Source organism: Cavia porcellus, unplaced genomic scaffold (assembly GCF_034190915.1).
Source record: "Cavia porcellus strain 051 isolate PalLab524CR breed Dunkin Hartley unplaced genomic scaffold, mCavPor4.1 scaffold_3, whole genome shotgun sequence".
Lineage (NCBI taxonomy): Eukaryota > Metazoa > Chordata > Mammalia > Rodentia > Caviidae > Cavia > Cavia porcellus.
In genome coordinates this window covers 121,633,623-121,658,087 of record NW_026947486.1, presented here as the reverse complement: position 1 = coordinate 121,658,087, position 24,465 = coordinate 121,633,623, and the positions used below count along the sequence as shown (strand labels likewise).

Below are 24,465 nucleotides of genomic sequence, written 5' to 3'. Positions count from 1 at the left end.
AGGATTTTAGGATTTATTTTTATGACTAGTGTCATTGTAATATTGAAAATAACTGCATTGAATTCATATACATTTGGGTAGTATGGACATTTTATTAATATTAATTCTTCTAATCTATGAACATATAATATCTTTGCATTTATTTGTCTTATTTAGTTTCCCTCATCAATATTTTATATTTTGAATGTACAGATCAAATGTACAGATTGGCTTTATTATTTAAATTTAGTCTTAAGTATTTTCTTTTTTGTAGCAATTTGATTTTTGGATAGTTCATTGTTGTATAGAAATGTTACTGTTTTTTATATGTTGATTTTATGTCCTACAACTTTACTGAATTAATTTATTTATTTGTTCCATCAGTTTTTAGTAGAATCTTTATAGATTTCTTTATAGAAAATGTTTAGTTTGTATTTTTTCTTTTCTACTTACTTTGGCTATAATTTCCAGTACTATATTGAGTGAAAATAACAAGTATAGGATTCTTGTCTTCTCCCTGACCTTAGAGGGAGTGCTTTAAACTTAATACTGTGTATTAGTCACTTTCTCTTTAATGGGACAAATTACCTGACATCTAGAACTTAAAAAAGGAGAGGTTTGTTTTGGCTCACAGTTTCAGTGGTTTCAGTCAATGTTGACTAGCTGCAAGGCAGAAAAAGCTTGACAGAATGGTATGGTCAAGGATAGCTGTTCAGTGTTTGGTGGCTAGGAAGCAGAAAGAGAAAAGAGAGCCAGAACAAGAATACAACCCCCTGGGGCTGGGGATCTAGCTCAGCGGCATAAGTGCCTGCCTTGCAAGCAGGCAGTCTTGAGTTCGATTCCCGGTACCGATGAAAAGGAAAAAGACCAAAAAAAAAAAAGATATAAAAAAAGAATACAACCCCCAGTGATCCACCCCTTTGATCAGGCCCTAACTCAGAACATCACAGTCAGCTATTAATTGATTAGTAGAAAAATTCACTGATGATAATAGTCCTCCCATGATCCAATCACCTTCCAAAACCTCCACCTCTAAACATATGAGACTTAGGGAGTAAATTTTAGATCTAAATCATAACATCCTACTTTTAGTCCTCAAAAGAATCAGTATATCTCATTATACAAAATGTGCTTAGTCCATCTCTTAAGAGTTGCCAAATTCTTAACAGTTTCAGCATTGCTGAAAAGGTCAAAGTCTGATCTGAGACTCAAGGAAGATTCTTAGCTGTGAGCCCCTGTAAATATCAGAAAGAAAGTAAATACTTCCAACATATAATAGCACCATGTAAACATTTCTATCCCATAAGGAAGGAATGGAGAAATACACAAAAATAAGACCAAAGCAAGAACAAACCCAGCAGGGCAAACATTAAATCCTATAACTCCCTATCTGGCATCTAGAGCATATGGTGGTGAAATACATGTTCCAGAGGGCTTGAATGGCCCCATCTCTATGCCCTTGCTGGTTACAGCCCTCATGGCTTCTCTCTTGGGCTAGATCCACTCACTGTGTACAACATTGCTGAGCAGATGTTCCATCTCTCTGGTATCTCCAGCTTCCTAGCCTCCACCATGCCTTCAGCTTCATCCTCACAGCTTCACTCACTGCTCACTCTTGGGCTCCTAGAAGCAATTGTGACCTTGTCAAACATTTTTGCCTCCCCTCCTAGGCCTTCTTTTGAAATCTAGGTGAAAACCTTTGTGACTCCGTAACTCTTACATTCTGCATACCTGGAAAACTAGCACCATGTGAAAGATGCCAAGATCAGCAGCAACCTCAAACAACATTCAAACCCCCTGGGACCATGGTTACAATGGCCTCTGAGTATCTGGGTGGCTGAACTTGGGGATACATTTACCTAGGATCCTCTGAATAAGCAGGAATACCAGGGACTCTGTTCTCAAATGAAACATTTAAAGTTTTATAGCTTTGAACCTATGATGGATAGAGTTCTCATGATTTCTAAAATACTCTTAAGACATCTTTCCCCTTTCTCTAAAAAGTGCTTGTCTTCCTTTTAATGCTAGTTTTGCAGCAACTATGCTCTTCTTTGTCCCAACTTTGCCAATGCTTCCTTTCTAGAGAAACTGAAAACATTTCAAATTATTCTGCTCACTATTTGCCTCTGATTGTAATTGTAAGTCTGGCTAAAAAAGCCAACAGAACCAAGGCACTACCTTAATCATTGGGCTACCTTGAAATTTCCTCTACCAGATTACTTTTTTTTCTGTTCAGTGCCCTTAATTTCAGTAATCTGCAAAGTCTCAGGACATGCGCAAATTGTTAACTAATTTTCTGCAACAGCGTGACACACATGCCTTTTAGTCTAACTCTCAGTGGAGTCACTCCCAACTGAAACCTCCTGATCTTGGACTCTACTGGGTACACACTTATCAGCATTCTTATCTTCTGAGCTCTCACCAGTATCACAAATTAAACACTACGTACAACATTCTAGAGTTACTTTCTGTAGCCTGAATACCAAACTTTTCCAAATCTGGGTCAAGAAGATGGAAAACCGCTGAATAAACCAATTTCTATTAATGAAATTGAAAATGTAATTAACTCCTTAACTACAAAGAAGATCCCAGGCCCAATGAGATTCACCCTGGAATTCTACAAGAAAAACAAAGAAGACATAATGCTGACACTCCTCAAACTCTTCAGTGAAATTGAAAGGGAAGCAGTTCTTCCTAAGTCATTCCTGGAAGCAAATATAACTCTAGTACCAAAACCTGAGAAGGACCCAACTAAAAGAACTAGAGGCCAATCTTCCTAATGAACACAGATGCAAAAATCCTTAATAAAATATTGGCAAATAGGATGCAGCAAATCATCAAGAAGATTATAGACTGTGACCAAATGGGATTCATCCCAGGCATTTAGGGGTGGTTCAATATATGTAAATCAATAAATGTAATCCACTATGTCAATATAGCCAAAAGTAAGAATCACATGATCATTTCTATAGATGAAGAAAAAGCTTTTGATAAGGTCCAACACTCATTCATGATAAGAACCTTACAGAAAATTGGAATAGATGGTCTTTACCTCAACATGATAAAGGCCATCTATGACAAAACAACAGCCAGCATCATATTAAATGGCCAAAAACTGAAGGCCTTTACCTTAAAAGCAGGCACAAGTCAAGGATGTCCCTTATCACCACCAATCCTATTCAATATAATACTGGAAATACTAGCCAGAGCAATTAAACAAGAGAGAGAAATAAAAGGGGTAAAGATGGGAAAAGAGGAAGTGAAATTATCATTATTTGCAGATGACATGATACTTTACATAGAAGACCCCTCAAAACTCCATTGAAAGAATCCTAAATATAATAAATAAATTCAGCAGTGTAGCTGGATGCAAAAACAATACTCAAAATTCAATAGCATTCCTATACACTAAAAAAGTCACTGAGAGAGAAATAAGATAAGCCACACCCTTCACACTAGCATCCAAAAAAAATGAAATATTTAGGAGCTAATCTCACAAAAGAAGTAAAAGATCTATACAGGGAAAATTATAATGCCCTGGAAAAAGAAATTGAAGAAAATCTCAGAAAATGGAAAGATGTCCCTTGTTCATGGGTAGGAAGAATAAATATTGTGAAAATGGTCACTCTCCCAAAATGGTTATACAGATTCAATGCAATCCCAATGAAAATACCATCAACATATCTCATAGATCTAGAGAAATCGCTCCTAAAATTCATTTAGAACCAGAAAAGCCCTATAATAGCAAAGGCAATTCTAAGCAGCAAAGACAAGGCAGGAGGCATTACAATCCCTGACTTGAAGTTATACTACAAAGCTACTGTAATAAAATCAACATGGTACTGGAATAAAAACTGATCTGAAGATCAGTGGAATAGATCAGAAGATATAACCACAACTGGAAACACACTCAACACCTGTCTTTGATAAAGGCGCCAAACATGTTCACTGGAAGAATGACGGTCTCTTTAATAAATGGTGCTGGAAAAACTGGCTCTCCATATGCCAACAACTAAAACTAGACCCATGCCTATCACCATGTGCTAAAATAAAATCTAAATGGATCAAAGATCTGAATATTAAAACAGAAACACTAAATCTGTTGGAAGACAAATTAGGTAAAAATCTTGAAGACGTAGAGGTAGGTAGAGAATTCATGAACAGTTATCGAAACTGCATGGGAAATACTTTCCAGAATCAGTAACTCGGATCATGTCTTAATAAAAATTTTCTGTATGTCAAAAGAAATCTCCAGCATAGTGAAAAGAAAACCCACAAACAGGGAAAAAATCTTAGTAAACTGTCCCTCAGACAAAGGACTTCTGTATAAAACATATAAAGAATTTTTAAAAATCAGACCCCCGAAATTCAAAGATCCAATCCAAAAACGGGCATCTGAGATGAATACACACTTCTCACAAGAAGAAATACAAATGGCAGATAAATACATGAAAAAATGTTCATCATTGTTCATTAAAGAAATGCAAATATAAGCCACACTGAGATTCCATCTCACTCCAGAAAGAATGGCCAGGATCAAGAAAACTACCAACAACAAATGCTGGAGAGGCTGTGGGGAAAAAAGAACTCTCCTGCACTGTTGGTGGGGGTATAGACTGGTGCAACCACTGTGGAGGTCAGTCTGGAGATTTCTCAAAAAGCTGGGATTGGAAGTCCCTTTTGACCCAGCTATTCCACTTCTAGGCATATTCCCAGAAGAACTGAAAACATCATACCACAGTGATATATGTGCACCCATGTTTACAGCATCACAGTTTGTAATAACCAGATCTTGGAAACAACCTAAGTATCTATCAACTGAGAAATGAGTAACAAAGTTGTGGTATTTTTATACAATGGAGTACTACTCAAATATAAAGAATGATCACACTGAGATATTTATAAATAATTGGACACAACTTGAGACCATACTCATAAGCGAAATGAATCAAACTCACATATATAAATACCATAGTCTCCCCAGTGTAAGAAATAGTCAGAGTACATAAGAGTTTATGGTAATCATGATTTCCTATTACATTGCTCTGAAGCCTCATAATGTTTTCATTCATTAGTCAGAATGGTTTTATCCTGGTTTGTTTGATTTTATTATTTGTGATGGTATGAACAGCTATTTTGAAGAAAACAAGATATTATAATTGCTAGGTTTGATTTAATATCATCTTACTTTGAAGTCCTACCCTGCTTATGTTCTTCTGTTTCCATTAGTTCTATCATATTGTATCTTATTGGATTTTATTATGTGTGAGAATATAAACAAATTTTCTATGGAAAATGAGATAATATAGTAGCCATTGTTCATTCTCTGTTATTTGGTTCTGAATGCCCTGTAATACTTTCATTCTTTTGAATGGTTTTACACTATTTTGTTATGTTTGATACTATTGTATATGAAGTTATGTTCAACTATTTCAAAGAAAGAGACACTATGGTAGTTACTGTTAATTACGGGTTGTCTTGTGGTGAAATACTGTGTTGCTCACATTGTTCTATTCTGATCTGTTTTGTTATGTCCTGTTTTGTCTTAATCTCTTTAAAATAAAAATTAAAAAATAGAAAAATAACTTTTCCAAACTCCTGCAAATCAGTTCCAAAACCCTCTGAATGACGCAGACAGGGGCACTTATAGAAATGCTCATTCTCCTGTTAGCAATTTTCTGTATTGGTCACTTTATCGTTGTTGGAATAAAATACCTGACACAAGTTAAATGAGGTGTTTACTTTTGGCTCCCAGTTTCAGTGGATTCAGTCATTAGTCAGTTGGCTACTTAGTAGAAATTTCATGTTGGAGGAAAATTATTCACCACATGGCAATAAGGAAGTAGAGAGTGAGAAGAGGAACTGAGAAAAAAATACATACCCTTCCAGCTTCCAGTGACCTGCTTCTTCCAAATAGGCCCCAATTCCACACAACATGGTCAGATTTAATCTCATAAATGGACTAGAACATTGATGAATACAGCACCTCTATGATCCATTCACCTTCTAAAAGCTCCACATCTGATAAGGAGTATTTTAGGGGACATTCTAGATCTAAAATAAAACAGACCCCAAATAATCAAAACCTCTTGACTAAAAAGAACAAAGCTAAAAATACCACACTACCTAATTTCAATGTATATTACAAAGCTATAGTAATCAAAATAACATGGTACAGGTGTAAAAATATACACATTCACTAATGAAACAAAGTTTGGAAGAAAATCTGTACATTCGTTTATAGTCAATTGGTTTTTTACAAAGGTATCAAAAGTGCACAATGGTCCCCGGTACTGATAAAAAAAAAGTGCACAATGGGAAAAGATTTGAACAGATTAAAATTTATAGTATAGGAAAAGAAATACTATGAAAATACTAGTAAAAGATAGTAATAGTTTTATTAATTTTAAACAAAACAATCCAGAAAAAAAGATTGAAATTAAAAGGTACATTATACAGCAATGAAAGGCTCCTTTGTCAAAAAGAATATGTAATAATCTTAAATATGCATAATCTAATAAAAGACTTTCAAAATACATGAGGCATAAACTGGTAGAAAAAAGCAAAATCACAATTGCAATGGGAGAATTTTCTTTGTTCTCAGTAATTGATAGATTAAGCAAGTATAAGACCAGTAAGAATAAATGATAACCTGAACAGCACTGTTAGCCAACTTGACCTAATTGACATTTACAGAACAATCCATCCAACAATAGTAGAACACATATTGTTCTGAAGTACAAATGAAACATCCTTCATGATACACCACATTCTGAGACATTAAACAAAGCTCAACAAATTTTAAAGAATCCAAAATCATGCTGAGTATATACTCTGACCATAATAACATCAACTGTAAATCAGTAACATAAAAATATAAAGGTGCCAAATATTTGGAATTTAAATTATAAACCTATATATAATACATGAGTAAATAGTCTCAAGGCAAATTGAAAACATTTTCAAGTAAATGAAAATAAGTACACAGCTTTTCAAAGTTTGTGGGAAGCAAATAAATTTAGCAGTGGTTAGAAGAAAATGTATGGTAATAAATACATTCATTAGAAAAGAAGAACATTCTAAAATGAATAGCCTAAGCTACCACATTAAGAAATTAGGTAAAGTAGAGTATATTAAACTTAAAGCAAATAGAAAAAAAGGAATTTCAAAAATTAGACTAGACCAGAGTCAGGCATGGTGGTGGCACATTCCTATAATCCTAGCCTACTCTGGAAGGCTGAGGTAGGAGGATCACACATTGGAATTCTGCCTACTCAGTGTAGCAATTTAGTGAAAACTTGTCTCAAGATGAAAATGTGCCTTGGATGAGGCTCATTGTGAACGCCCTGGGTTCAATTTCCAATACCATGTATGTGTGTACACGCACACACACACACATAAATGAATAGCATTAAAAATGATGAAAAGTTAAGAAAAATCTAAATCCAAAATCAATTTATTTGAAAGAGGTCAATAAAATTTGTAAATCGCTAGCCAGGTTAACCAAGGAAAGGAAGAAGTAACAAATTACCAACATCAAGAGTTTTTACCATTGATTTTAAGGACATTAAAAAGGTAGTAAGAGGGCTACTATTAAAAATTTTACACACAGAAATTTGATAAATGAAAAGGATTACTAGTAATCCTTTTCATTTACTAGTAATCTAGTAATGACCCTACTTCAAATTGCCTTGTGCCCCCCCCAAATTCATACATTGAAGCTCTAATCCTCATATGACTGTACTGATTGAGATAGGGCCTCTAAGAAGGTGATTAATATCACTGCAATGTGATTTTTTAATTCTTATGGAAGACACTCAGAAGGGAATAGCTAGGTGGAATGGGACCTCCTGTCCTTGCTTTTTGAGGAATCTCCACATTGATTTCCACAATGGTTGTGCCAGTCTACACTCCCATCAACAGTGGAGAAGGGTTCCTTTTTCCCCACAGCCACTCCAGCTTTAGTACTTGGTTGATTTTTTGGTGACAATTGTTGTTACTGGAATGAGATGGAATCTGTGTTGCTTTAATTTGCATCTCTGGAATAACCAATGATGTTGAACACTTTTTCGTATATTTATTTGCCATTTATGTGTCTTTATCTGAGAAGTGTGTGTTCATCTCAGATGCCCATTCTTGGATTGGGACTTTGAATTTGGGAAGTCTGATTTTTTTTGCAACTCTTTGTGGTTCTAGATAGAAGTCCTTTGTCTGAGGGACAGTTGGCTAAAGTTTTTTTCCCACAATGTGAGTTCTCTTTTCATTCTGTTGGTGATTTCTTTTGATGTGACAAAGGTTTTTAATGAGATGAGATCCCATTTGTTGAATTTTTGAAGTGTTTTCCATGCTATTTGGTTTTGTTCATGAATCTCTGCCTACCCCTATGTTGTCAAGATTTTTACTTACTTTCTCTTCCAGTAGATTTAGTGTTTCTGTTTAATATTTAGATTTTGGATCCATTTTGACTAGCTTAGTGCATGGTGATAAACATGGGTCTACTTTTAGTCTTCGACATGTACAGAACCAGTTTTTCTAGTACCATTTATTAAAGAGACTATCTTTCTTCCAATGAACATGCTTGGCCCCTTTGTCAAAGAGAAGATGGCTGAGGATGTTTGTTGTTGTGAGTACAAGTTATAATCTGTTCCACAGATACTCAGGTCTGTTTGTTGTTTTGTTTTGTGTTGTTTTGTTGCCAGTACCTTGCGAGTTTTATCTCAGTAGATTTGTAGTGTAATTTTAAGGCAGGGATTGTGAGGCCTCCTGCCTTTCCTTTGTTGCTCAGGATTGTCTTTGCTGTTTGGGGTCTCTTCTGCTTTTGGATGAAATTTAGGAATGTTTTCTTCCAGTTCTGTGAGGAATTTTAATGGTATTTTATCAGGATTGCATTAAATCTATATAACAGTTTTGGAAGTGTGTCCATTTTCATTGTTTATTCCTCCTATCCATGAGCAAGGAATATTTTTCGACTTTGTGATATTCTCTTTGATCTGATATTCCAGAGTACTGTAATTTTCAATATATAGAGTCTACTTCTCTTTAGATTGCTTCTGAAGTATTTCACTTTTTTGCATGCTATTGTGAATATTATGGTTTCCCTAATTTCTCTCTATGAGTTTGTTGTTTGTGTACAGGAATGCTATTACTATTTTTATTGCTATTGATTTTTTAGTGTTGACTTTGTATCCAGCTATACTACTGAATTTGGATATTAACTGGAATTTTTTGGGAGCTTCTATATAGAGTATCATGTCATCTGTGAATATGGTGGCTTAGCTTCTTCCTTTCCTGTCTTTATTCCTTTCAGGTCTCTCTCTGATCTAATTGCCTAGCTAATGTTTCCATAATTATATTGAATACAAGTGGTGATAGTGAGCATCTTTGTCTTATTCCTGATTTTTAGATGGAAAGCTTTCAGGTTTTTTTCCATTCAGTATGGTGTTGGCTGTACATTTGTCATAGATGGCTTTTATCAGATTGAGGTAGAGACCATCTATTCTGATTTTTCCTGGGATTTTATCATGAATGAGTGGTGCACTTCATCAAAAGATTTTTCTGTGTCTGCTGAGATGATCATGTGATTTTCACCTTTGGCTCTGTTGATATGCTGTATTGCATCTATTGATTTGTGTATGTTGAACCATTCCTGCATTTCTGGGACAAATTCCAGTTGGTCATGGTATTCAATTTTCTTGATGATTTGCTACATTCTATTTGCTAGTAACTTACTGAGGATTTTTGCATCGTGTTCATTAAGGAAATTGATCTGTAGTTCTCATTTTTTGGTTGGGTCTTTCTTTGGTTTTGATATCAGGGTAATACTTGCCTCCAAGAATGAGTTAGGGAGTACTGCTTCACTTTCAATTTCATTGAAGAGTTCAAGGAGTGTTGGTACTACATCTTCTCTAAATTTCTTGTAGAATTCAGCAGTGAATCCATCAAGACCTGTGCTTTTCTTTATTAGTAAGTTTTTAATTACATTTTCAATCTCATTAATTGATACTCAGTTATTCAGAATTTTTGTATCTTCTTGGTTCAGCTTTGGCAATTCATACCTTTCTAGCAATCTGTGCATTTCTTCTGTGCTTTTGATCCTATGAGATTTTCAAAGTTGGTATTGATGATCTTTTGAATTTTCATAGTATAAATAGTGATCTCACCCTTTTCATTCTTCAAAGCATGAATTTGAGTCTTTCCTTTTGTTTGATATGGTTGGCTAGGCTTATCAACTTTATTCTTTCAAAGAACCAAGTCTTCAATTTATTAATTCTTTATATTGTTTTCTTGGTCTCCATTGCATTAATTTCTGCTCTAATATTTATCATTTCCTCCCTTGTATGGGCTTGGGGTTTATCTTACTCTTCTTTTTCTAGGAACTTGAGATGTAATATTAGGTTGTTTAGTTGTTCTCATGCTGTGTTCCTGATGTGAGATTTGACTGCTGTAAATTTCCCTCTTAGGACTCCTTTTCTTGCATCTATACATTTCAGTATGTTAGATCTGCATTGTCATTTAGTTGTAGATACTATTTAATTTCTTCCTTTATTTTATCTTGACCCACTGCTTTAGAAGGGTGTTATTTATTTTCCATGTATTTGAGTTTTTGCAGTTTATTTTGCCATTAATTTCTAATTTCATTGCACTATGGTCAGATAGTATGCAAAGGATAGTTTCAATTCCTTTGCATTTACTTAAGCATATTCTGTGTGCTAGTATATGGTCTATTTTAGAGAAGATCCCATGTGAAGCTGAGAAAAATGTGTATTCTGATGATGTTCGGTAGAATATTCTGAAAACGTCTTCTTAGTCCATTTGTTCATAGGTTTGATTTGGATCTCATATTTCTTGGCTTGTTTTTTGTCTAGTTGATCTATTTCTTTGTGACAATGGAGTATTGAGATCTTCAGTTACAACTGTGTTGCTGCTTATTTGATTTTTTAATGTCTATTAGTAATTCTTGTATAGTTGTATACATATTTATGATTGTTATCGCTTCCTCTTGAAGTTTTCCCCTAACAAGTATGTAGTGGCCTTTATCCCTTTTGATCATTCTTGGTTTGGAGTTCACATTGTCTACAAACAGAAAAGCTACCCTTGTTTTTTGGGGGGTTCCTGTTACATGAAATATTGTTTTCTATCTTTTGACTTTGTCTATGAATTTCTTTTTGAGCTAAATGTGTTTCTTGTATATAGTATATTGTCGGATTTTGTTTCTTGATCCATTCTGCCAGCCTGTTTCTTTTGATTGGTGAATTGAGACCATTTACATTGATGGTTGTAACTGATATGTATTGGCTTATCTTTGTCATAGTTTTTCCTGCTATTGGTTCCCTGCTTTTCCCCTCTGTGTAATTTTTTTCTCTACTTGTTGGTTTCTTTCTGTTGTTGTTCTTAGGATTGTAATCATTTTTTTTTTACCTGCCTAGAGTATCTTTCAGTTCCTTTTGTTGGGTTGGTTTGGTGATCATGAATTCCTTCAGTTGTTCTTTGTCATGGAAGTACTTTGTTTTTGCATTAATTTTGAAAGAGAGTTTGTCAGGGTACATCAATCTGGGTTGGAAGTTGTCTTCCTTCAGGACTTAAAATACTTCATTCCAAGCTCTCCTTGACTTGGTGGTATATATTGAGAAGTCAGCCATGATTCTGATGGGTTTTCCTTTATATGTGATTAGTTTCCTTTCTCTAACAGCTTTTAATATTTTCTTGTGCTGAATTTCTAGGATCGTGATTATGATATGTCTGTGTGTAGGTTTATTTTGGTTATGGCTATCATAATAATAAAAATGACAAGACGTAGAAGCAAAATGCAACCCTAGACCTCCAGCCCATGCAGAACAAGCCCAGAACTCAATGACAGAGACAAAATTGGAAGTCAAACACTGGAACTCTCTGAAATGATAGCGACAGAAGTGGAAAAAGCTATAGAGCAAATAATTTCACAGGTACAAAAAGAAATGATGCTTAAAAATCGAAGATATTAGAGAAGACATAAAATAATGGATGAGCTTAGAAAAAAATGCCCAACATAGGTAATAAAAGGAATCCATGAAACAGATCCAAACAAAAATCCAATTTATAATAGCTAGGTCTTGGAAACTGTATATGTTCATCAACAAATAATTGGATAAGGAAAATGTATTTATAAATAATGGAGTACTACCATGCCATAATGAAGAGTATACTTGAGGTATTCATAGGCAAATGCATGCAATTTGAGAGCATAATGTTAAGCAAACTTAATCAGGCACACAATCTTAAATATCACATGGTTTTTCTTAGATGGTAAACTCAAGTATATAGATAGATAGGTAGATAGATTGTGAGAGAGAAAGATCAAAATCAAGATAGATAGGACATTGCACAAATTATTCCATTGCTGCAAAATTATTTTAAGTTACATGGTAATTTGTTTCATTTATACTTCTATTTTCTTTTTATTCATTGAAAAGAAAGGTTTGTCTTTTTGTTTGTTTCTTCTTCACAAGAGAGTCTTTTTATGACTTGTACTCTGAATAACATTCCTTTTTTTTAAGATCACGATACATAGTATATTAATCATTGTTATTCTCCTATCCATAAACAAGGGATGTCTTTCCACTTTCTGAGGTCCTCTTTGATTTCTTTTTCAGGGTATTATAATTTTCCCTGAATAGTTCTTTTACTTCTTTCGTGAGATTAATTCCTAAGTATTTCATTTTTTCAATGCTATCATGAAGGGTGTGGCATCTCTTATTTCGCAGTGATTTTGTTGAGTATAGGAATGCTATTGATTTTTGGATGTTGACTTTGTACCCAGCAAATTACTGAATTTGTTTATTATATCTAGGAGTCTTTCAATGGAGTTTTAGGGGTCTTCTATATAGAGTATCATGTCATCTGCAAATAATGATAGTTTAGCTTCCTCTTTCCTATCCTTCTCCTTTTATGTCTCTCTCGTCTAATTGCTTTGTCTGGTATTTCCAGTACTATGTTGAATAGTAGCAGTGATAATGGACATCCTTGTCTTGTGTCTGATTTTAAGGTAAAGGCCTTCAGGTTTTGGCTATTTAATATGATGCTGGCTGTTGGTTTGTGATAGATGGCCTTTATCATATTGAGATAAAGAACATCTATTCTAATTTTCTGTAAGGTTCTTATCATGAATGAGTGTTGGACCTTACCAAAAGATTTTTTTTTCATCTATAGAAATGATGATGTGATTATTTTTGACTCTATTGATATGGTGGATTACATTTATTGATTTGCATATGTTGAACCATCCCTGTATGCCTCGGATGAATCCCATTTGGTCATGGTGTATAATCTTATGGATGATTTGCTGCATCCTGTTTGCCAATATTTTATTGAGGATTTTTGCATCTAGTGCATTAGGGAGATTAGCCTATAGTTCTCTTTTTTAGTTGGGTCTTTCCTAAATTGTTAAGAAATTTTTTTCATAGAAGAAGGGAATTTTTAAGTACTTTCTTCAATAATATCTATTTGTGTTGTATTAAAATTTAAAACTATAAAATAAAATAAATATTATTGTGTATAAGTAAAGTATATATACATTTGTGCTATGAGACACATATAGATGATAAAATGATCACTATGGTGAAGCAAGTTAACATATCCATCATCTCAAAGTTACTGATTTGTGTGTGTGTAGTAAGAGCAGGTAATCTCATTAAGCAAAATTTCCAAATATAGTCCACTGTTAGTAGCTATAATCATGTTACATATTAGATCTCAACTTCTTCATCCTACTTACCTGTTACTTTCTTTAGATTCCACATGTAAGTGAAATTAGAACATAATTTTCCCTTCTGTATCTGAATTATTTCTTTTAGGGTGTTAGTTTTTTTATCTTAAAAGTCATAAGGACCTTTTTCAATGTTAAAGATATTTTTCCTGTTTTTTTTGTTGTTATATCGTTTTCAAAATATGGGTTTTTTGTGCTTTTTATGTTACATTAAAGCAGTCTTTCCTACCTCAAGATTGTTAGCATATAATTTTTAATAATTTTGTTTATATAGTTTAGTAAATCAGAAATTTACTCTTCTGAATGATATAACGAAATTCATTTCAGATACTCATTTTTTCCAATATTTTGATTACTCCATCTTTCTTCCACTGCTGTGAAATGCCACTTTTTTCATATACCATATTTCCATGTGCATTTTCTTTGGAATTCCATTGTTTTCCCTTGATCTATTCACTTGTTTTATATTAATAACACATTTATATAGTTTTAATAACACATTTATATAGTCTATAGTTTTATATTATGTTTTTGTACCTGGTACTCCAAGCACTTGTTTTCCAAACTTTTACTTTATTACTTATCATATGAATCTTGAAACTGACTTGTCCAGTACAAGAAAATTTCCTCTAGGATATGTGTTTGAATTATATGGAATTTGTGTGTTAATTTGAAGAAGAATTTATTTATTTTCAATATTGAGATTGTCTATCTGTGAACATGGTACTTCTCCATTCAGGTTTCCTTGAAACCCTTTAGGATGATTTTATACATTTCTCCATAACACGCCTGCATTTTTGTTTGTTCCTAGGTACAGTTTTCTGTTGTTCTTATAGGTTTGATTTCATATTTGTTTACTTTTTTAATGAGTAAAATGATACATAGGAAAGTCTTTGATTTCTTGTTACTTAATTTTTATAACTTCAACCTAACAGGAAAGTTACTAGAATAGTACAAGGACTTTCCATTTGGGTATATTTCTGAGCTTTTTATACTTTTCCATTGTTCTATCTGCCTATTCCTATGCCAACCTCATGCCATTTTAACCATAGAAGTTCTAGAGTATGTTTTAGTAACTAGAAACAGGCTAATCTCTTCCGTATTGCCCTTGGTTCTTGGTAGAAGTCTATTAGAAGAAAATTTCTGGCCACTGATTTTATTTAGTTTTCCTAAATAAATATTTCTGATTAATGTCGTCTTTTCTCTAGAACTGCAATACGCTAATACTGTGATGCGCTTTGACTATGTCTGGCTTCGGGACCACTGCCGCTCAGCATCTTGCTACAACTCTAAAACTCACCAGCGCAGCCTGGACACTGCCAGTGTGGATTTATGTATCAAACCAAAGGCCATTCGTCTGGATGAGACCACACTCTTTTTCACTTGTAAGTGAGCAGGATACCTGGTCTTTTTTGGAGTAGTAACCTAAAGAACAATTATTTTGTGGGGAAAAAATTGTTTGCTCCTTTCCAAAATCAAGTATTCCTTATTTACCTTTTTCCCCTTGCTTTAGAAGCATTCTTGAGAATTTTTTGTCCTCTTCATAGCTAACATCATATTTAATGTTGAAATTGAGTATGTTGGGCGTTTATACATCTTCTTTTGAAAAATTTCTATTTAGAATTTTGCCCATTTGGGGAATAAAAACAGTAGACATAGATCACTGGAGCAGAAAATCTAGAAACAAATCCTCACAAATATGTTACATTTTCTGTGGCAAATATACAAAAACTATTAAATGGAGAAATCAAAATTTGATGTTGGAACAATTGGACACCCACAGAAAAATAAAAAAGTAACTTTGACCTAAGCCTCACATTTTATGTAACAATAAATGTAATATAGATTCTGGGCTTAAATGTGAAACATAAAGCTATAGAATTTATAGAAAAAAACTTAGGAGAATATATTCAAATCCTAACCTGGACAGGGACTAAATACCATAATTCTAAACTCAGCAGAAAAACAAAAAATCAAATTAGAAAACAGATAGAAGTGATGCACAGACATTTTACTTAGTAGGATACACAAATGTCAAATAAACACATGAAAAGATTTTCCGCATCACTAGCCATTAGATAAATGAAGGTATCACAGTAAGATTTCATTACAAACCTTTCAAAATGACTAAAATAAAAAGTTGTTACATCAAATGCTAGAGAAAGTAAAGAGAAATTCTTTTAGTTATATATTGCTGCTAGGAATGTAAAATGTTAGTTTCCTAATACAACTACTAAAGGAAAAAGTTTGGAAGTTTCTTAGATAATTAAGCATGTAGTTACCATGCAACCCAGATATCACACTCTTGATCATTTATCCAAAGGATATGAAAAACTATACAGTATTTACCAAAACAAAACCCTGTACATTAATTTTCATATCAGCCTCACTTGTAACAGCCAAGAACTGGAAAGTACCCCATGAGTGAATGACTAAACAAAACTGTAGTGGAATATTACTTAATAATAGCTCTTAACACGTATGATAATTTAGAAGAATCTCAGTGAAGTTATGCTGGAAAAAAATCCAACCTGCGTGACCTATTTATGTAACATTCATGAAGTAATGTAGTTATACAGATATAAAACATTACAGTGGTACCTCAGTTCACGAACTTCTTTCCACAATTTTGGTTGCAAACCAAATTGGAAAAGAACTGAATCATATCTCTCCATAAGATCAACACTGAATCTAACAATGTGGTTCAGTTCCATCTAGTTTGCTTTGTGGCCAGAATTGTGGAAAGAATTAAATTCATGAACTGAGTTGGTACAGTTGAGATAATTGTGGTGGTACTGTAGTTACATGAAGTTATGCATATGAGATTGCGTAAAACTGCATATATACATGCATACACAACTGGTGAAATCTGAATAAGCTCTATGGATTATACGAATGCCTTTTTCTTGGTTTTGATATTATACTGCATTTGCATAAAATGTTAGTCATCTTCCCTTTGGTGGAACACAATATATAACACCCACAGTGCAAAATAAATTTATTTTGTCTAACAGTTTCAGTCCATGGTTAGGGGCTCCAAGGCAGAAAAGGCATAGTAGAAGAGTTTGGTGGGATAAAATTGCTCATGTCATGGAAGCCAAGAAATAGAACAAAATGAGGAGTGTGAGAGGGTTGGTATAAGCTTCATGGTCGGCTCCCTGTGAGCTGCCTCTTCCAACCAACCTCATCTAATCACATTCAGTTCTGAATTATTCATTGAATTAACCTACTGATGAAGATAGCATCTCCATGATCCAATCACCTTCCAAAAGGCCCTACTCTAAATGTATGAGGCCTAAACCCTATATCTAGATCTAAACCCTAAAACATGTTAACATTGGGTGAGGGAAGCAGAGTGCAAGGGACTTCCCTGTACATTGCTTTAAAACATCCTGTAAAGCTACAATTTCCAAATAAAATGTTAAAGAAAACATTGGAAGAAAAAAGTTTACAATCAATACACTATTAACTTTTCTATAATGAAAAACATATCAGAGAAAGGTTTATTTAAAAAAAAAACAACTTGGCAAAATAGTTTCAAAATGTATGACAAAGGCCAGAACAAGGCTTTACCAAGAAGCAAACCCTCCCTGCAAACAAGCACCATGTACAGGCTGCCACTAGTGGAGGACAGCCAGACCCCATCCTCTTCTGGCATGTGGGCTGGCAAACAAGAAAAGCCAATCCCCACCTTGTAAGTGACCAGCTGATCTCGAGAAACAGGCTGCCATCATAGCTATTGAATGAAATGCAATTTGGTGCTTGTAGTGTTTGGTGTTTCACTGACCTTGCAGGTATACCTCCAGTGGTCTGATCATCTGTTCAGAGCATAGTGATATGCAGTGTGGCATCTAGGGGGATCTCCTTCTGAGGACAGTAACCATTAATTCCCTATTGTCTTGTTTTGAAGTCCTGTATCATTTTCATTGTTTTGTTGTGTTGGGGTGTGTTCTGTTTTATCTTGTGTTGTTTGATTTTTTTATATCCAATGGCAAGAGCAGTTATTTCAAAGATAGCAAGATCTATTATGGTAGCCATTTTGGATTTACTCCTGTCTTATTTTAAAGCCCTTTATTCGTTGTTCATTGTTTTGTTTATGTTGGTTCTATTCTGTTCTGTTTGATTTTCACTATGTCTGAAGTATCTGCAGCTATTTTGAAGATGATAGATACATTATTGTAACTATTGTTGATTTTGTATTGTTTTAAAGCCCTGTGTCACTTACACTGGTTTGTTTTGATTGGTTTCATTCTGTTTTATTTTCCTTGGTTTTATCCTCTTTAAAATAAAAATTTTAAAAATGTATGACAAAGACCACCTACCCTTAGCATACAAAGTACTATTATTACTAAAAGACCAACTACCTTTATTATATAAGGTGCTATTGCCAAATTGTAAAAAAACCACCAGTATTCCCATGAAAAACTATGAGGAAGAAGTAAACAGACAAATCATTAAAGCAGTAATCAGCAAAAAATTTGTATAAGGAAGACAATAAATATTCTTAGGCTTTGTTAGCTGTATAGTCACAACTATATTGAGCTACAAAAATATGAAAATATAGATTGATAGAGAATATGAGAATATAGAAGTATAGAGAATATTAAGTTGTAGAGAATATGTAACTAAGTGGATCTGTGTATTCCAAAATATATTGTACAAAAACAAGGACTGTATTTAAATCATGGGGCATACTTCAGTGACCCTTTCATTAAATAAATATGTGAAAAATGTTATTATCCCTATTAGTAAGTAAATAGATTCAAATTATTACAAGATAGCATTTTACTTAAATTAGAAAAATACACATTTTTAAAAGAATACTCAGTTTTGATGAGCATTTATATACTATTGGAAAGAACAAAGATTAGTAGAATCTTCCTAAAATGTAATTTGGTTTATATATAGTAAGAGTCTTAACAGTTTATATGTCTTGATGCATGCTCTATCTTTAAATTACCAGAAATATGGATGAAGATAATCACCATTAAATAATAGGTAAATTTTTCAAAAATAGAACCATGTATCACAGGGAACAGACTATTTAAGTAAATCCTGGCATTCTATATTTTTCAAACTATCAGAATTAATTTTTATCAAGATTTAATCTCCAGAAATTATAAAATGATTGTTTAAATGTTAAATAACATTGATAGGCACAAAATTATAAAAGTACTATCCTTTATATTACATGTTATATAGAGATGCATAGTTAAAAGCTGAAGGAAAGGTATAAAACTGTCAATCATTGCTTCATTTAGATGATATAATAAGTACAGGTAATTTTTAATTTCAGTTTACTTGGTTATGATTTCTGAATTGTTTACAATAAATGTAATGTTTTTTATCAAGTGACAGTAAGGAAAAGGAGAGAGAGGGAAAGAAGAGAGACAAGACACATAGCTCTTTATTACTTTTGCTGCCTCCATGGCTTATCCAAATGATTTTCTAGAGCATTTGGGTGTTGTAAGAGACAGCTTACTAGAAGTTGGCTTTTCTTTTGTACACTGGGCAAAGGCATTTATGAAGAAAATTTATCATGTTGTAATGAAAATTTTATCAGATATTATGTTATTAGACAAAAATACTATAAAGTATTTAGAAGAGGAAAGTAGTGTGGAATATTATTGCCTGGACCAAGAAGATAGAGTTCTAATTCCACCTGTGGTACAGGTTAAGTAGTTTTGAATTTGGTAAAGTCTGTGCAAGTATTCCAAAATTCAAAGAACTCCGAATCTGCAATATGTCTGGTCCCAACAAATTTGAGTAATGATACTCAACACTAACTAACTTTTTCAACATCTGTAAAATAAAGATTAGTCTCTTTTATCTTAAATATTCTAAGTTCAATTGTAGGCAAGAGATAGGAATTGAGGGCAAGGGGGATAGTGCTAAGTAGACAAAAAACCTACTTAGATTATAATTCTTGATTACTTGATGAATGTTTCAGGAAGTTGTTTGCTGTATACCCATGATTCTATAAATTTATTTACCTTTTTGGAAGACTTATGCATGTGTTCATTCATTTATTCATGCATACCAATCAACCCAAAAATATTTCTCTCCCAGAAGTATTCTAGTTACTCATTGTACTCTGATTTCATAAACAATACAGTACCGAGTAATTAGTGGCTAAAAATTAGCATTTTTAATTAGTAAATTATTGATAGTGTTTGTAACTATTATTTTAACAACTTCTTTTCCTTGAAAAGGGCCAGATGGTCATGTGACTAGATATGATTTGGATTGGCTGGTGAAAAATAGCTACGAAGGGCAGAAACAAAAGGTTATCCAGCCTAGAATATTATGGAATGCTGAGGTGTACCAGCAAGCCCAAGTTCCATCTGTAGACTTCCAGAGTTTCTTAGACACCAAAGAGGCACTGAAGATGTTTCTACAAAACTTTCTGCTTTATGGAATTGCATTTGTAGAAAACGTCCCTCCCACTCAAGAGCACACAGAGAAGTTGGCAGAAAGGATCAGCTTGATCAGGTAATTTAATGGTTTCCTGAAATCCATGGTAGTTAATTTCCAGAATATGAGCACCATGTAACAAATGTAAGAGGTATGGTTACTTTTGTTTTCAATTCAGAATACCTGCAGCCTAAATAAGAACACTGTCATGTGCAGTGCTTTATAATGAGGACTAGATTTCTCATCTTTAAAGATACGTAAATTTAATGAAGACTTTAAAGTCATTGGTGTATATTTTTTTCTAACCAAACAATCCTTGAAGTGAGAGTTGCCATTGTACGTTAGAAAGAGCACTAACTGTAAGTAACAATAAATAGGTTGAAGTCTAAGTTCTACCATCAAGCTGTTATGTGACCATAGGCAAATTCATTATACATACACACACAAACACATACATGCACACACACACACACACACACACACACACACACCCACACCCTCACCCCTCCATTTTCCCATCTTTTCAGTGGAAGATTGAATATGGTGCCTGAAAATTATACAGTTTTGACCTTCTGTGATTCCTAGGACTTGATTCAGAGATTGACAGTAAATAAGCACTACATATCATCTAACCACCACTTGTCACATCTATTATTTTATTTTGGTTATTATAATAATCCTGAAATTATGTTTTATCACCTGTTCTACTGATAAAGCGTCTGTTTCTAAGATACAATAAGGGACTTGCCCAAGATTTCCTTGATAGTAATATGTAAAGCTGACTAGTTGTAAATGTAAAGCTGACTAGCTGACTAGTAAAATGTAAAGCTTTCTAGTTAGCATATAGATAGATCTTCTATGATATTAAAGTGAAATAAACCTAATTTATTTTAATTAATAAAACCCAGATATATTTAATTGTGTAACAGATATTATATTGGGTCATTTCCCCTGGTAGAGCATAATCAATCCTATTTGTGAGCCATTCAATTTGAAACAGTTTGAGAACTTTAGAATAAAAGCAACTGTGCTGGTGAGCAATAAATTAAGAGGGATTTAGAACTTTTCATTAAAAAGGAAGAATATTCCTTGTTTAGACTTGTGTGTTTAGAGAATAAAAACTGAAAGCTACAGAAATTAAGTGACTTTTAGATCAGATCTCAGCTCACCACAAAATTAATTACAAAATCAAACTTTACAATGCATGCCTAAAGGAGAAATGCAACAATACAGCAATTCACACTGAATACTTGTAACATAAACTATCCTTTTCTCTTTTCCTTATTTATTTATGTCCAAAAGATAAGTGAAGATCTACATTAATCACTTCTATGTCATATGAAGAATATGGAAATGCTTCAGTCAGCCCTGAAAATTGGATTATCCAAGATATCAGAAAATTAACACTATTATTGAAAAATAAGAATATTAATAAAAGACAACAGTTATTTTTTTTAAATTAAGTTAAAACATCACCTCTAGAAGCAGCTACATCATCTTTTTCTATGAAAGGAAAGTAAGCACAGGGAATAACCTTAAATGTGAAGGCTATTAAAAGTAGGCATATAAACAAAGTAGGATGAGTCCCTAAACTTTCAGAATACATTTTACTTACACAGTTTCCCCCTCAACTTCCTAAGATATTAATCAGTGACAGAATTGTCAATACCTATGTTATATTTAGCTATCAATTTTACTTTATGGATGGAAACCTGAAAAATAAAATCTGTTTTTATTTGTGAGCAACTAAAACTATTGGAAATAGCTTTGAAAAATAAGGGAAAAAATCAAATATAGGATTTTTTTATTGACAGAGAAACCATCTATGGGAGGATGTGGTATTTCACTTCAGATTTCTCCAGAGGTGACACTGCATATACCAAACTAGCTCTGGATCGGCACACTGACACTACCTATTTTCAAGAACCCTGTGGGTAGGTGTATTATGACTTCTACAGCACAGTTACATGAGATAGTTTTAAGTACTTTTTAATCACTTCCTATTCTATTTGAACCAAGATCACATCTACTGCTGTAGATTTATATGATTAGTTCTCTCTCTTTCCCCAGAAATACTATCTTTTTGAAGTACTTACCTCAGTCTTTATACTCATAAGAATAAATTTTTAAGTGATTGAAACCCTAACTTACTATGTAAATGTGGCCTTAATTTTGTTAACATATTTTTCTCAAAATCATTATAACTTACCAAGAAAAGTATTGGTTAATCATTAGTTTTGGAATTTTATAGCTTTCTTGTCTTTGATTATCAATTTGCAAAGGGCCCAGTCCTCCAAACACTGCAGTTTTGAATATGGTATAAAGAGAAATTTGAATCTGACTTACAAGAAGTTGGAGAGGGGAAAGGGAGAAAAAAACACCTTTTCCACATTGAATGAGTAGCTTAACTTTCTTACATTGACTACTTGCAAGAGGCACGTCTGTGATTTTTATTTTATTGTTGTTAATCTTGCTCCTGAAATAGATCATGAGCGTGAGACAAATATCAATAAAGTGAATGTACTGGACTAACAAAGAGAGTAGAGGAGGGTGATGATACATAATCAATTGGGCCGGGGTGGGTTATCAGCGGCCACAAGTGCCTGCCTGGCAAGCATGAGGTCATGAGTTTAATCCTCAGTATCAAAAACTCAAGTGATATACATTTGATTATATTTACATTTATTTCAAGAGTTTAGAATTTAAGAATGTTTGGCTCAGGAAAGGAAAAATAAATCAGCTTTCAGGTATCCTGCCCAGCATTATCAGTAAATGGAGAGACCAACAACACTGCATCTTCATACTAGGAAACACACAAAAAAAATAAGGAAATGAAGAGAAGCATCTGGACTGGGGCTGAGGTTCAAATACTGACTAGCTCTTCCTTCTATGACCAGTGTCAGAGATTAGCAACCATTCCTTAATTTTACTCTTTTTAATCAATAGCAAAGACCAAGGAGAACTGTCATTAGTAATAATGGCTAACAGTAAAAGCATCAACCAGCCCTAGATTTGCATCCTAGCCTGAATATGTATTATTAACTTTGTAATCTTGGATAAGTTAAAATTTCTGTGAAATTTTTAGGTCTGAATTAGGACCCAAAGATGCTTAACTCAAGAGAAAGGTAGATTTTGATCTAAGTTGTTTCTGGTTTCCAAGTTTCTTGTCAGCTTTCTTCCTACCTGTCCATCTTCCACACTATAACCATGGTCAATTTTTTATAATGTTAAGGTGACCTTCGAGTTTCACAGCTTAGGATCATTCTATGTTCTCTACATTACACTGATGGAAGCTTGTTCTTCTCATTATATATATATATATATATATATATATATATATATATACATTTTTTCTGGACTGGAGATTGAACCCAGGGCCTTTGCACTGAGCTATGTTCCCAGACCTTTTTTTTTTTATTTTTTGTTTTTACACAGGGACATGTTAAGTCACTTAATTGCTCAGGCTAGGCTCACATTTGAAATCTTCCTACTTCAGCCTGCCAGGGTACTAGAATTACAAGCATGTATCACCACACACAGCTCTACTTTGTTTTATATCAGTATAGTTGGTCATAATTTTTCCATGTGTGGAATGCTCTCTCCTCATTTTGATCTTCCAGTCTATTCTTGATTGTTCTTTAATATTAGATAAAGCCATCCTCTTCCTCCCTCAAACATTCCTTTGTACATTACCCCACTAGAACAGATTAGTTCTTTTTATGGGCCTCACTATGTTTTGTGTACAGCTGTATTATAGTGCTTATCATATCTTATTGCTGCTGGCCTTGTCTCTTCTTACTAGAAACAGAAGCTGTATCTTATTCGTGCCTATATTCCCAAGGCCTGACATGTAGAGGCTTCAATACATGTAAGATATATTTAGAACAAACTTATACTGGCATTTATATTTCAAAGTATAAGAATGGTGCAACTAATTATAAGGAGAAAGCAATTAGGAAATGATATTTCTTCCTGAAAATAAAATATCACAAGTAGGTTCAATAATTGTTTGCTACATAATATTCTAGAAATATGATATATTTCCTTTTATCCAATGAACATAAAATTTACTTGTCTTTTCTCTCTTTAGCATTCAAGTGTTTCACTGTCTTAAGCATGAAGGAACAGGTGGCAGGACACTATTAGTAGATGGATTCTATGCAGCAGAACAGGTACTTCAAAAGGCACCTGAGGAATTTGAGCTCCTCAGCAAAGTGCCATTGAAGCATGAATATATTGAAAATGTTGGAGAATGTCACAACCACATGATTGGGGTTGGGCCAGTCTTAAATATCTACCCATGGAATAAAGAGCTGTATTTGATCAGGTAA

The 24,465-nt window shown here is 33.6% G+C and overlaps 1 protein-coding gene across 4 annotated transcripts in view; it reads left to right on the top strand.

The window, feature by feature from the left end:
- Nucleotides 1–24,465, top strand: part of Tmlhe (trimethyllysine hydroxylase, epsilon) — a 122,461-nt gene that overhangs the window by 67,575 nt on the left and 30,421 nt on the right. For 3 of the 4 annotated variants that reach the window (XM_063246641.1, XM_063246640.1, XM_063246639.1), the window contains 4 exons: nucleotides 14,929–15,105; nucleotides 19,933–20,212; nucleotides 21,949–22,068; nucleotides 24,225–24,461. In XM_063246641.1, coding sequence (XP_063102711.1) covers nucleotides 14,929–15,105; nucleotides 19,933–20,212; nucleotides 21,949–22,068; nucleotides 24,225–24,461 — 814 coding nt within the window. The remainder of the gene's footprint in view (nucleotides 1–14,928; nucleotides 15,106–19,932; nucleotides 20,213–21,948; nucleotides 22,069–24,224; nucleotides 24,462–24,465) is intronic. The other variant, XM_063246642.1, reaches the window with a different exon arrangement.